Below are 15,332 nucleotides of genomic sequence, written 5' to 3' on the forward strand. Positions count from 1 at the left end.
GTACTTCTGAGTAAAAAGAAAAAAAAAAAATCATAAAATATGTATGTGGGGTAATCAGGTTGTTAGTTTTTAACTGTTGCAAATTGACAACGCCTGCCTTGAGAGGGTTAAAAGCTATGTCTACAGTTATCTAAACTGTTCCATATATATCTCCTGCCAGCTAGCTCAAATGCTATAATGCTACTCTGTACCTGAAGATGCAACTGTTCCACACCCTGATCCCTTTCAGGCATTGATACCATGTCGTGGACAAATTGCTACTATAAGAGTATGAAAGTCTTTCGATTTATAGTCAGATGCTAGGGTAGATGCCCTAGATGCTAGGGCAAAGCCTTCAAAACATCAATCCACAAATCAGTTAGACCTGTCACAGTAGCTACTTCCACTTTTACTAACATACACTGGCTCTGTATTAAACACATGCAGTGATCCCCTCCAGACAAAGCCATGCATTTTGCAAACCATTTAATAAACAGCTGCTCTGAGTTTTTGTTTACATCTGACTGATATCTCACATCCACCTTTGATGTTTCTCATGTTCCACATTTCATATAAAGCACAGCAGCCAAGAGACAGCAGTTAGGACTCTTTATGATTTAGTTTTATATCAACATTGAACTAAAGAAGAAAAAAAAAAAAAAAGCAAGAAAACACATTAACAGATTATTTTACTTACAGGATCAATCCCTGATCCCAAGCCTGCAGAGGCTGCAGCTGCTGCTGGATTCACACCAACATCACCCTGCGATTCCACTTGAGACAGCACACTCACCATTGACTGCAGAGACTCTAAATAAATGTGAGAGCGATACATGCTGTTAGCCAACCAAGATAATCATGTTACTTCTCAGCAAGATGAATTTATTCCTCAGCAATAGTCAAAGAGTTTTGTTTTCATTTGGAAATAAACACAGCATGGGTGAAGTGTTGAAACTGGCTCTCTTATACGAGTAGAAATCAACAATTGCTACAGAAGAGGAAACTGCCCGTCTTAAAGGAAAACCAATGACATTTGTAAAACAACTGTGTGAGGTTTGTTTTATCTATGCGAACAATAACTTACACAGATTGTTTTTATTGTGCCACTAATTTAGATGCTGCACTTAGCTTAATATATTGTAAAGGCATGACAATAATAATTCGTCTTCTCGTGTAGCTCTTGGTAATATAACGAATAAGCATCAACATAATCATCTGCTAAATGTCAAATGTTTCATTAAGCATATTGTGTAGAGTGGGGTGTGGTTTTTACAACTCGGCTAATGAAGGGGAGTAGTTCAGGGAGCCGTTTTATATAGCAGCATGCTGGGACCTGGACACACACACACACACACACACACACACCAAGCTGTGCAGCAAGTCTAAGAAGTATCTTGAGTGTGTTTCACCATGCCGGGCAGTCTCCAGCCGAGTATACAGTTTGCATGCATGTGTGTTGCAAACAGAAGAAAGACTGGTGCCTCCCCAATTCCTTCTGCACTGCTTGTTTTTTCCCCTCCCCATCATGCTGGATTTGACCAAATACTCCTCATCTAGGTACTGCATGCCATTTCACATGTATTACATATTAGAATTTGCTCCACATAAATTATATATAGTTTGTGTATACAGCCAAATATAATTATGTTTTTTAAACCAAATAGTGAAACTTGAATAGATGCAATTTGTTTATAACTAATTCAATATAATACAAACCATTAACAGAAAAAAACCAATCTGTATTGCAGAAACTAAACGGTTGAACTGTAATCAATCAATCTGGCAACTTCAAGTCAAACAATCTAAATCACAGTCAAACACAAAGTGGGCAGAACGCAAAAATATTTGATCAACATCCAGGGTAGCAATTGAACTGTCCACCAATGAGAGCACAGTATCACTCATTGGTGATCATATGAGCTGGTAGTAAGTATATTAAAAGGTTACCAAGACAACAGCCAGCCATCAAAGCGATGCACGACACAACTTAACAGCTCTAAAAAATATTTTTAGCATATATTAAATGAATGGAAATAAAGCCACCTTCTTCCAGGTTATATCGGCTCTAAATAAACATATCTTTCTTAATATAATGCAAAAAGTCTCCCTCTATAAGCCTGAAGGAACATCTTAGTCCCCTGGAGGTTTGTATATTATGGCATAATCAGTATACACCCTACCAATGAGCTAAAATGACCAGTTTTCTACTGTTTATGCAACTATAATACTTTATAAAACCATTGTATCACTGTAATGGCATGACAATGACATTAATCTATATCTACAAAAGGTTGAATTATGAATGACATACTATGTGATCACGTCGCCTAGCAACAACCAAACAGACTACAACAACATTTATATAATTGAGCAGGACCTGAGCATTGCAAGAGACCTACAATTACTGTAATTACATTTTCTACGTGTGATTAAATATCAGTATGAGCAGATGAAATAATACAGCAGCATGGGCATGTACTAGTATGTTCAGCTCTTTAGCATTTATTTTTTAACTGTTAAAAGGCTGCAAAACAGGAATTTGGTTGCGTTTTTCGAACCTCACTCTGAGTTGATGATTGCACTGAGAGGTCTTTGAATTTCGAAATATTCTTTCAATTGTCTCTTATGTGTAGTTGCTCATTCTGGTTTCACAGTTAGGAAACTGCAAAGACTGATTTTTTTTTTTTTAACCCAGCTATAGAACAACAAGCCTGGGGTTCATGTTTCAGTGAAACTATGCAAATGCTGAATAAATGAATTTTAGTCTAAAACATACTGATCCAGAAGCAGCTTTAAAATGGAAATACATGAGAGCCCTTATGTACCTGCAGAATAAACATTTCTCTATTCAAACAGTTGTTTGCACAAGTCCTCACTGTGGGTTCTCAGGTTGTTTTAAGAACACCCAAAAAGTGTAAATGTAACAACAAAGGCAACACAACTCTTTAAATATATATGCTGATTCAACCTGTTGCTGCATGAACAAAGGAAAATAGCTGAAACGTGCACGGACCGGGACCAGGGTAAGACTGAGAAGACCAGAGATCCTATTACCGTCACTCAGCGGCAGGCACTTACCAAAAAGAGGTAGCAACAAATAAGATACAAATGAGGTGGTACTACAAAGCCATGCTAATGAGACCAGCTAGTGCCCTGTGGGACTGCCACCCCCGTTCTGTTAATGTTAACACCGCCACCCTCTCTTTGAATGTGGATATGAAAGGAAGGATAAGGTGGAGGAGGTGGAGAGAAATAATAATCAACAATCGCCAGCCTCTTGTTTGCTGGAGCTCTTTTCTGAACAATACTGCACTCGTTCACACTCAACATCATATTGAACTTGGCTTCTTTTCTCCACCTCATTCACATCATCTCCACCACCATCTGGTCCTCAGTCTTTGATTGTTACCCAACTCACTGTAAATACAGATGATTTCAGAAGGTTATCACCCTCATAAGCGCTGAGCCTGACAGCATGACTACATGAGGGCTAACAAGCCAGGTGCTTTTATTTTTCCTTTCATTGAGCTCTTCAAAAGTGGTTCCACTCAAAAGAGGCTAATCATAACTTTAATTAAAAGACAGGTCTCAAAACACTGCTTTTTTATTTCCCTCTCTTCTAACAATCAACCAATATCACATAAAAATGTTGCAACAAAACTGCAGATTTATTTGGGTATAAACCAGTATTGTGGAAAATGACTCAAAGGTTGTGTATATCTAGACATTTACTAAGGCCATACTACTAAAACATGAAAGACATGAATTTCTTTAGAGTAGCACAAAGTTAGCCCACTACTACTCCAAGACCAAAGGGCAAATTATGTAGCCATGTAATGATCTAAAATCTGAATAATTCTGACTCAACAAAGAGTGAGTCAAACAAGTGTGAAAGTGTGATCCGGGCACTAATAAGGAAAGCCGCTGTGAAAATAGTCTCATCTCTGGTCTGTGTTGCGTGGTTACTGCTTTGAAGAGAAATGATTCAGCTCACAGTGAATAAATGACCATTCAAGACTAAAGGCAAGAAATCAATTCTTAAAGACCGTGTTTTACATTTTCATAAAAGCTTACATCTCTTACATCTTTTAACAACGATGGACAAATCTGATGGTTGTCAATTACTTTGAAGGATAAGACCACTGAGCTTCAGTAACATGAAATAATTCACATGTGAAACTGTCAAAAGCCGTGCTTGCAGTCTTGGTGAAACGTTACGCTAGAGCACATCTGTGACGACTATCTGCTCAGAGAAAGCACACGCCACAGTGGCTTGCAGTGCTGTGAGTCCATGTTTAGACAACCTGATCACTTCAGAGTGTAATATTTTTTAACTTAAAAACTTTCTGGGAGGCACTTGAGCTCAGCGGGGAGCAGAAAGTGCAGTAGGTGAAAGTGCAGTAGCCCAGGTTCAAGTCCGACCTGTACTACATGTCTCATTTACCCATTCACAGCCATGGGTATCTTGCCCATCCAGACTGGTAAACATTTTTATGTTTCTGAATTGCACTGCATTTCTCACAGTTTCATTACTGCTTAGTAATTAGTTTGCAAGACAAGTTGGCATCTTCCATGCAAACTAATGATTCCCTGTTAGCACCCACAGCAATCACAAGGTTTCAGTGCAGCCTCTTTATAACCAGTGTCATGCTAGCAACTGCCAGCAAACTCACAACCAGTTGGGGAGTACAGATTACTCGCCAGTGCAGTGGTTGCCAGTTGCTCGCTGCAAGATCAATAAAACGATCTGACTGAGGCCTCAGGTAATGATGGTAATTTTAATGTCCAGACACAGACAACAAGTTCAGCGGAAAACAATTAAATCACATCCAAAATCCAAATGACAAGCATCTCAACAGCATTCATTTTAATTCAATTTAGCTCATCTTTGCCTGTTTAGGCTGAATTACTAAGTTTTACTCCACTATGAGTGAAAGGGGGAAAAGCCTGCCTATTCAGAGTGTCTTTATTCATTATTTTCTCTCTGAGCCCATATTTTGTCATGTCATGTGTGTGTATATTGTCCTCAAGTGTGTCCAATAAGATAAAAGAAAAAAAAAATAGTATCTGTAAGAGTGTGTGGATCAGCTGCATGCAATATATGTTTTTTTACTCCTACCTGAAGGCATAACCGTTTCTGTGAGCCATGTATTAGTTATTGTAAACAATCTGCTTTTATGATTAAACTGTATTAAACATATTTTAATATAGTAAAAAATACAGCTAAAACCCATGAGGACGGACTTGAAGTCGTGTGTGTGTGTGTGTGTGTGTGTGTGCGCGTGTGTATATTGTCCTCAAGTGTGACAATACACTTATACATTTTTCTGTAGGTTACCAATTGCGTAAGTGTGTATTTGGCCTGGTGCATCACTGACCTTGTATATTAGCAGGTTTGGTGGCATCTGTGAAGTCACATATTTTTTCCCAGTGGTCCCTGATGGACTCGGGTTTCATGGATTGGTTCTTCTGTCTCACTATATAGCCCTGAGTGCGCTCCCAGCGCACTACACACACAAAAATACAGGGGTCATGGCACAGTATAAACCCCACACATACTGTAGCAGCAGTCTGGGGTACTAATGAATATGGCAAATGCATACAGACATTTCCTCTGGACAAAACACACAGTACTCACATTTACCAATCCACCCTGCACCAACCTAAAGGGAGTCAAACATGAAGAGAAGAGCAAATGCACATGGAGATTAAGAAATATTGCCTCTTTATAGAAAAAGAATATGCTATTGTACATTATTTTTCTCTAAGATGAAACAAAGCTACAAGCAGTATAGTGACAGTTTCAGTACCTCAAACAGTCCTCCATTCTCCTGGCATTGTTCATGACAGAGCCAGAGGACCAAAGGAGCAACATACTCAGGCTTCAGAGACGCCACAAGATCTACATAAAACAAAACATCTGGTTTACATCTGTAATAAAGGGCAAAGAAGGTCTTGATTTTTAAAATATGTTGCATTTGGTTCATTTATACATGGAGTACAATACTACATATTGTTTGTTTTTGCGTTTAACTTATAATCTTCTGCAAGACAGATGGCAAAAACATGAACTGGCTTCACATGAAGAAACAGACAGAATGCTTGAATTCATGAGACCAGGTCAGTATCAGTCCTAGTACTAGCAATCTGTTAGCGAAATATTTCTTAAACATGCTGGAATTAACTGAAAAAAGAAAATATGGCACAAGCTTAAACTTTTTTTTTTTTTATATCCCTTGTGTGTGCTGAAAATATCTGTACCCTAGTGGTAAAAAGAAGCCCTTCTGCTTCACTAAACACGCTGCTGCTTAGCAAGATGGGTTTTGTCATTAATTTTTTTTAGAAAAGTGTCAGTGAGTGAAAGCAAACATATGGAACCAAGTCATTTACTAAGGTGAGGCCCCTGTGACAGTTGGCACAACGCAGTGTGCGACAGATGCTACCGTAGGCTGGCACGGCAGGGCAACAAAACCTTTCCCTTAATTCACTTAATACTTCTTATTCCAGAGCTGCAGTCACAGAGCATGCTCAGTGTAACTGTGACGTTCAGATTTTTACAAATACCGAGTCAGGGGTTGGAAAAACATTCCCAGTCCCAGTTATTCTTAAGGGTGATGTTTTTTTGTTTTGTGTTATATTAATACACAAGATAAGATTGCCAATTCTATATCTTTAGTTGCTTAATCTTAATTGTAGGCATTCAATGCTGTATGCCCTCTTTCTAAAATGTGTTCAACACAAAAACTATAAATGATTTGTTACCTTACTTTTTCTCTTAATACTGGAAGACAACACATACAGTAATGCAAGGAGGACATAGCTGCCTGCTAAAATAAAGGGCTGACACATTAAAACTTTTAAAGCACTCACAGGGTGCATGATTTCATCATGGCCCTTGGAAAAGCAAGAAAACACTGCTCTTGAATATTAGATGAAAAATTTGCATGTTGAACGGGAGTGCTGTTGCCTCAAATTTTGTAAATCCACATTACATGGTATTACATTATGCAACTGCTCTCAAAAAATGCTTTGGTTAAAACCCATTTGTCCATTTCAGCCTGTTCAATGAGATAAAAGGAGAAAAAAAACATTATCTGTAAGGGTGTGTGAACCTACATCATATAGACCAGCTGCATACAATATATATGTTCATATATGTTTTTTACTCTTACCTGGAGGCATGACTGTTTCTGTGAGCCGTGACCCAGCAACAGGAGCAATCGTATTGCAGTGGATGTTGTACTTGCGACCCTCGATTGCCAAAGTGTTAGCCAGCCCCAGCAAGCCCAGCTTGGCAGCGCTGTAGTTGGCCTGGCCAAAGTTGCCATAGATCCCTGCGGCTGAAGCAGTCATGATGATTCTGGCCACAGAAAACCGGAGGCAACGTTAGGATTAATGCAAAGTGACAGGCATCACGAAGGAGTCATAAGAGACCCAGACGGCCTCTCCACACACAATCTTACAAAGACTTAGATATTTTTCATGCCTGCTTACACCCAGGAACGTGCATATGTAAGCATCTAGTCATGCAATCCTAGCATGTTTACACAGACACTAGCTTTAACAAGGTGACCATCATAAACAACGCTACATTAGGTGCAGGAGACTTCTGAGGAACACAGTCATCAGATACAGTACTCTGTATAATAACTCTGTAATAACTCTGTATAATAATATCAATTTCTGTGCTCAAATGTCTCAGTCAGTTTTCAGAGTCTCAGCACAGTAATATTTAAAGAGCATCGCATGATAAAATGTTGCACCAGGGACTTGATCCAGAACATAAACACATTATGTAAGTGTATTCCTTCATGTTTTCATATAGTGAGTGAGCAGGGGAGTCAGGCTATGACCTTTATCATTTCATTTATTTCTGCTGTGGTTTTACCTTTAAATGTACCGTACATTTTTGTTTGAGGTGACTGCACACCGAGATTGGATTTTAAAATTTCCCATGAGCACTGCAAAATACAGAGGGATGACAAATTAAATGAAAAACAAAAAACACAAAGTGTAAGGCGGTGGACCAAGATGTGCTTATAGAACAGGCTTAATAAAGCTTGACATTATTTCTATACATTTCTGGAACTCTACTGACATTGTTCATTCTCGAGACAGTCCCTCCTCTGGTGTTCTGATGATGGTGGTGGACAGCTTCTTGTAAGATGTCAGTACATCCTTTTTTGCAACATTTAATTACCTCTTCGTGGCCCACTGACGGGGACATTGTGTTATTGGGTTATAGATGGTTTAAAACTAAAGCGAATCACTCAGAACTCTTTGGAAGAGGAATAATTTTTAAAAAAATAAATAAAATGTGGGGTGTGGAGCCTGGACTTGTCTTCTGAAATGGGGCATAGCAGAAAAAGGTTTGAGAAGCACTGCTCTAACTGGGGCAAGTAGATCCAAACTATACCAAAAAGCAGCCAACCACAGCTGCCGGACAACCTTCATTCAATATCAGCATCATTATTTCCAAAGGTTTTTTTATTCTACACAGTAATAAGATGCTCTTGAGCTCAGTGCAGTACAAATGTTACTTTAGTGTTTATGAGATGCTATTTGTGTAAAATGGTTTGTGTGCACTTGAGAAGGACATCTATTACCTATGATAACACTTGAGCAACATTCCTCTGCAAACTATAACACAGACTTTTTTCTGAACATAAAAAAAAAAAAAAAAAAAAAAAAAAAGGCTTTTGTTCAGAGTCTGTTTTGCATGTCACGAAAAGCCCATCTGTAATTAATAAAAATCTCAATAACAGTTCCGTTCCAGAAAACAGCCACTGCTAATGTTATTAGCTGCACATGCAACAGAGGCCTGTTAGTAAAACCCCCATTAATCAAACACCGGAATATGCACTGCATGTCTGTCTAAGTCGACACTGTCATCATTTATCTTCCATAAGCAACGCATAGCATCGTTAAAGCAAAAATCAATACAAACTTCATCTGCTAACTTCATCACTGTTTCAAGTTAGTAACAATCATCCACTAGAATGGCTGAGCGACATGGAAAAAATATTAGTATGTTATAAATCAAATCACAATTTCTGTCAAGATTAAAGGTTCACTTTTGCTCCTAAGTGAAGATTAAGGTTGATTTTGTTTCAAATACTATTTATTTTACTGTCCGAACTTGAACATGATGAATATACTGAAGAACAACACAACACAGGTATATATAACATATAATAAAGTAAAATCTTCAGCTTTTATAGAAAAACATGAAACAAAAAGGGAAACTTAATTGTTTCACCAGTTCCAAATAAACAATGTATACATTTATACATTGTAATCTAAAATAACTGTCGCCAAAGCCAATCTGTACATATCCTCAGTACAAGTTCAAGAAAGTTCAAAGGAGAACATAAACACAACTGACATATTCACTCGGTTGTGGTCCGCTTTGCTCCAAGGCAGCCAAAGAAATAAATTATTTTAGATAAGGCAAAAGAAGTGTAGGATAGTCTCAGTGGAGTGGGCAGTAAGCTTCATATGGAACAGATGTGCAACTTCGCCACAATTCCAATGTGGTCAAGTTCGACACAGCTGTTCAGTCATCTCTCTACAAATAATGAGTGGCGGAAAGTAAAAAGCTGCACTAAGAGCAATACACTAAGGTGCCAGCTGGACGTTAGCCACAGCTAATAAAAAAAAAATGGGACTAATGCTAATGGCACCCCCAGATCTGTTTGCAGTGTTTGCAGATCTCTAAAATATTCCTGAAATCCCTCTGTGTACGGTGCCTTATGGGCAAAAGACAGCTTTCGTAAAATGACTTCAGGTTGAGAACAAGTTGATTATTTCAATATTAAAACGGTGCTATGGAACATCAAGCTGGTGTTTTGGGAATTAGACAAAAATAAAACTAAATTGTATTAGTCACAGACAAATCCTGGTAATTCCAAAAGGTTTACTGACTCTTTCTAACATTGCATGTCTTGATCCAGCAGTTTTTATGGTGTAAAAGTAGTAGAGAAAAAAGCAAAAACAAAACCATAAATCACAAAAATCATGCTAATAAAAGTATGTAAAAAAAATCATCAAAAAACAAAAATCAAAAAACAAAAACAACCCAAGATAGGAATTTTGTTTTGCACCATTTGAGGTCTATCTGTATTAAAGAATAGTGACTAAAGCAGCATCTGAATATGTCTATGACAATTATCCTCAAGAGACCACTTAATCATAGTCAAAGTTTTTTGTCGGCCTATCTTTAGTACTGTTGCTGACGTATGAACATGCATCACATGGTACCGAGGTCTTGATAACACTCCAGTAATGTTGCCTGTTGAGGATACTGTAACTTGACAGATCTAAGGAAAGAAAAATATCCTACCTGCGTAATAAGAGGATGACACAGTTTTACCTGCGTCAATAGCTGTTACAAGCTGAGCTACTTACCTGCCAAACTTTTGGTTTTTCATGTGGTTCCAGGCAGCTCGAGTCACTAAGAAAGAGCCTCTCAAGTGAACTCTCTGAATGAGGTCTGTGATGCAGAGTAAGAGGTAAAAAACACAAGTAAACATTAATGCATAACAATACACATCTCTGATATTTAGCATTAGAACGGTGTGGTTTGAAGCATATGGCAGGTTTTAAACACAATTTAAAACATATTGATCTACATATATCATTGTGAGGTAAACAAAAGAAGACACAGAGGTAAGCAAGTAAATATGTAATTAAAGTGTAATTACCCCAATCCAAATCACTCGTCCTGGCAAATGATCGGTCACGAAGTATTCTTGGTAGGGAAAAGCAAAGAAAGAGTTTTAGCATTTTTTTCCTGCATTTAGATTTTTCCCCCCCTTTTTTAATAAACTAATATTGCATGCTCAAATGAATCTGGAAACTGCAACCAAATGGCCATTCCAATAGCACATGATATGAGTAAACATTTTTTTAATAATAAATAAGAAAATAAGAAAATAAAATGTGTGATTGTTGCTATTAGAGGACTTACCCAGCATTGTTTACAACAACATCTGGAAAAAATAAATGTAAGATATTAAAGTCAGTGAATAACTGTAACGACATTGCTGACAATCATTTTATGATCATTTCGTAAATCAGTAGTGACAGGTATCAGCACTAGTGGCCGCAGGATTTCCATAGAAGGTTTATACACACCTATTCTTCCAAATGCATCCAATGCTGTCTGGATCAGCTTCTCTCCATCTTCTACAGAATCTGCATAGACATAACAAAACTGTCATTTTTCACAGTTTTACATTCTTTTTTTTTATTTTTGAGAAATTGGTCTTAAAAGATTGTTTCTTGTTAGCTTTAGTTCAGGTTGTACTTCAAAGTGAGATTAACAGAGTTTAAAATCTGAGCTTTTCATGTCACAAAAGTGACTATTTTCCCCCTCGGTACAATCACAGCGATAACTTATGTTGAATATATGAATATATAATCTAGTTGGGAATTTTAGGTTAAAATCGACTGGAATCAGCATTTTTTCATATAACAGGCAGCAATTTGTGCAGAAGAAGAGTCAGATGACATGTGAAAAGTCACTTTTTATGTTAGCACTCACAGAGGCTGAAGCAGGAATCCGGGCTTAACAAAGAAAGTTGATAACCACTGTTGCAGTACCCGTTATCTACAACTGGGGTTTTATCAAGCCAGCTAACGCAAAGAAAGCCTGACTATATTGAACATCCTTTATAGTTGGCTCATAGTTATATATACACAGAAGCAATGAGCAGATTTGGGAGGCATATAAGAAACTTTCATAGTGATAAAGCTTATGGCCTCACTCTTCTTTCAAGTTTAAGTATTGATGTGATGTGGCAAAAAAAAAAAAAAAAAAATGGACAAAAAGTCAACATTTAAAATTGCCAATAAAACAGAGTGATTGTTTTGTTTTCAAAAACGATTTTTTTCTCCTAAAGGTGAGACACATCTTCAATACTCACCAACAGTTTCATCACTGAGCAAGTCCAACTGATAGAAATCAATACTATTTTTCACTCAGCCACTACATGAACTAAATACGTGAAGCAAGCAGAAGAGAAGAACTCACCATAGTTCGCCACTGCCTTGCCTCCCTTCGCTCTTATCTCTTCCACCACCTTATCAGCAGCTGCAGAACTCTTTCCGCCTCCTTTAGTGTCTGCCCCAAGGTCATTCACTTTATTGCAACAAGGAGAAAAAGATTAGCAATAATGGGGTGAGTTTTGCAATTCTCCATGAGTGATTAGGTTAAGAAAACAACATAGGCAAGCTGATTCCTTGACAGAGTTAAGATCAAATTCAGTCATGGCAGGAGGAATATACTGAAATTAGAAAATATTTATGCCTGCAACTGTGTAATTTTAAGAATAAAAGAACCAACAGTCATAATGCAAGCTTCTTACCGACAATTTCAATATAATTTATCTTAGTCCAACATTTCCCTCTCCCAATTTGGTATAGCACCTCAATTCAGGACATTTGTTACAGAAGATCTGTTGCGCCCCACATTTTTGGAACCAACTGTCATGTGTTTCACTTAGTAATATGGAATTCAGTCGCAGTCTCTTAAAACTGAATCAGTGAATCCCAAATCAACTCAACGTCAGCCTGGAACGCCACTAAACCAGCAGGTATTTTCACCAGTATGTCATACAGATGCAGCAATCTGCACGTTTTTGCTCATTTCAGGTAAAAATCAGCTGGTGCTTTAGTGTAGTCAGCAGCAAGTCATATGAACATAAAGTGGTATAAACCTTATGTTCAAACTATGAACAGGATATATGAAACTAGCTGGATCCATGCGGAGCTAAATATGAATATGTATACCAATATGATACTCACTAATATTTTTTTTTAAATTAAAAAAATAAAAATACAGCACTGAGAGATCACAACTTCCCCCAAAGGGCAAGCTCTATATTTACAACTTTGATGTTTTATGATTCTGACATAACCCTATTATGGCATCATATTGAAAAAATAAGACGTATGTTGTACAGCTCTCTCCGTGCCCTTTTATATGATATATTACTCAATATGGTTTCTTTAAAAAAAAAAAAAAAATTTAATGGTCAACTTTGACCTTGGGGAGTAACAATAAAGGTCAAGGTCAAATGCTTAGCCAACCAAGGTACTCATGTCCCCCAAGGCCTAGTAAACGCTCTGAAGCTTGAGGACAACCCATAAAAAAAATAAAAAAAATATTGTGGGTAATATGAAGTTTGTACTGATTTTCACATTTGGTGGGACCTTCACTCGATTTTCGCCAAAGTGGAATCAGCTCGAGCGGTTGTTGGTGTCCACTGTCACACAAAATTTGAATATGATAACTTGAAAATTGTGGATGCTGGACTGCTAAAAAACAGATGAACTAAACAGAGTATTCTCTCCCTAAAGGGAGGGAGTATGTAAACTTACTAAATTACAGGTTAGGTGTTTACCAGCACAGGTTAAGCCTACAGCTATGTTACCATGGCAGTTTAACTTGGTACATTGCCTATCTGGAAACTCTATGTCCCTATACCACATTTGATAAATCTATCAGGGAACTTGGTGTAACATTTGACTCAGCTTTCTTTCTAGATGCTCATATTACATCTCTGCTTCGCTGTTGCCTTTATGCTGAGTTCCATTGTGTTACGCTCTGAATTGGAAATTGTTATTCATGCATTGATTTCATCACGTCTGGATTATTGTAATTAAGTGTTCACTTTTCTTACCCGAACCTCCCTGGAACATCTGCAGGTTGTTCAGAACCTGACTAAATCTTCCAAGATTTCACATATCACAGCATTGCTAATTAACTGCCACATGCTCCACATTAACTTCAGAGTCCAATTTTTAAGATTCTGGTTTTGACTTTTGGAGCTCTGCATGGACAAGCACTAGCACACATCGGTGAACTTTTACATCTGTACATCCCCAGGAGATCCCTGGGGTCATTTGAATAGGGTCAGCTGGCTATGTAGGATATAAGGCTGAGAACTAAAGGAAGACAGCGATCCTCCAACAGTAGCTCTCCCTTTGACCCTGGAATATGTCGACTCAGTGATGTCTTTGAAAGAGCAGCAAAAATTCAGTGTTTTTAATTTACTTTTACTTTTTTTTAAAGTAACTTTTTCATTTTAATGTTTTGGAATTTTTCTTGTGTAGCTGTTTGTAATATTTATGTTGAAAGGTGCTATATAAATAAATAAGATTTGACTTTGCTTCATTGTCCTGGATAATCCAAATTCTGCTTTGTTGCACGTGTCCCAGGACATCTTAACAATACTACGATAGAAACACAAGGTAAAATAAGTAAAAAATGAATATCTTTTATTTACCTATTACTGAGGCACCTCTCTCAGCAAAAGCCAGTGCATATTCTCTGCCAAGACCTGTGCAAAGAAAGACACATGAGTAAAAGGTATAAGCTTACTTCCAAAGAATGAAAAAACCCATCACCACCTGCAGCACTGCTGTGTCGTTGCTGCATGCCCTTTCACACACTTTCCCTGGAGCTACAAGCCATTGCAACATTCGTACTTTGATCTCCGTTTCCATTAAATAAAAAGACCGACATACGTCGGTTTCTGCTCGAATTAAAATAGCTAATTTTGTATAACAATAACAAAGACTTGCTTTACTGATATTGCAGTTATTGCCCAGTGTTAGCAGTCAGCAAGACGCCGTGATTAGAGCAGCTGTGCAGCTAACAAACGCGCAAGACGAGAAAAAATTAATGCAATTTCCGTCCTAATAACTGGGCTGTTCACTAAGAAACTAACTCCACAACTACCAGATTAGCATTTGGTGCTAACAATACAGGGGCTATTTTAGCGTCAACATAGTCGACAGCTCAGCTAACGGCGATTTTTACCTCCTCCGGCCCCAGTAACAAGCACGACTCTTCCCTCGAAAGACAGAGACATTGTTTTGAGATTTTACTATCTGGTTTGAGAGGGTCACAGAAGCTACAAAAGCTGCAGCACTGGCTTTCTGAGACAGCAGGATGAACTCTGACAAGTTCCACTTCCGCGATATAGGGAGGCTGTAACGAGCAGTGACCAATCAGAAGCCAGGATTTTATTACAACGTTTTTATCATTTTTTACACGTGTAATCTGTGTACTTTGACCTCAAATTTTGATATTAAAATTTTTCAGGCTGTTTTATGACATTGTCCAATTCACATAATCTGTAGCATCTGAATTATACAACAAGAAAGATAATCAGTCAGAAAAAGATAAAAAAACAAACAAACTGCAAAACAGCTTGTTTTCAGCACGGATTACGTTCTTTCTTCCATTATCCACTAAGTTCCAAAACATCTTGAGGAAAGCATATGCTCATTTGCCTTTTAGTGTTTTTAACCCCCCCTTTAGTTTCTGTTAGTTTCCAAACAGT

At 37.8% G+C, this 15,332-nt stretch overlaps 1 protein-coding gene across 2 annotated transcripts in view; it reads right to left on the reverse strand.

The window, feature by feature from the left end:
* The window catches only part of hsd17b4 (hydroxysteroid (17-beta) dehydrogenase 4), a 32,712-nt gene extending 17,743 nt beyond the window's left edge, over positions 1-14,969 (reverse strand). Inside the window, exons 1-12 of one of the 2 annotated variants that reach the window (XM_026186962.1) lie at positions 14,807-14,969; positions 14,271-14,324; positions 12,014-12,121; positions 11,116-11,175; positions 10,949-10,970; positions 10,683-10,729; positions 10,387-10,471; positions 7,152-7,339; positions 5,790-5,881; positions 5,618-5,642; positions 5,358-5,486; positions 677-789 (exon numbers count right to left, since the gene is read on the reverse strand). In XM_026186962.1, the coding sequence (XP_026042747.1) occupies positions 677-789; positions 5,358-5,486; positions 5,618-5,642; positions 5,790-5,881; positions 7,152-7,339; positions 10,387-10,471; positions 10,683-10,729; positions 10,949-10,970; positions 11,116-11,175; positions 12,014-12,121; positions 14,271-14,324; positions 14,807-14,858 (975 nt within the window). In that variant the 5' untranslated portion in view covers positions 14,859-14,969. Of the gene's footprint in view, positions 1-676; positions 790-5,357; positions 5,487-5,617; positions 5,643-5,789; positions 5,882-7,151; positions 7,340-10,386; positions 10,472-10,682; positions 10,730-10,948; positions 10,971-11,115; positions 11,176-12,013; positions 12,122-14,270; positions 14,325-14,394; positions 14,622-14,806 lie in introns of those variants that run through there. The other variant, XM_026186963.1, reaches the window with a different exon arrangement.
* Between the last annotated feature and the right edge of the window lie 363 nt (positions 14,970-15,332).

The sequence above is a fragment of the Astatotilapia calliptera genome, chromosome 12, assembly GCF_900246225.1.
Source record: "Astatotilapia calliptera chromosome 12, fAstCal1.2, whole genome shotgun sequence".
Classification (NCBI taxonomy): Eukaryota; Metazoa; Chordata; class Actinopteri; order Cichliformes; family Cichlidae; genus Astatotilapia; species Astatotilapia calliptera.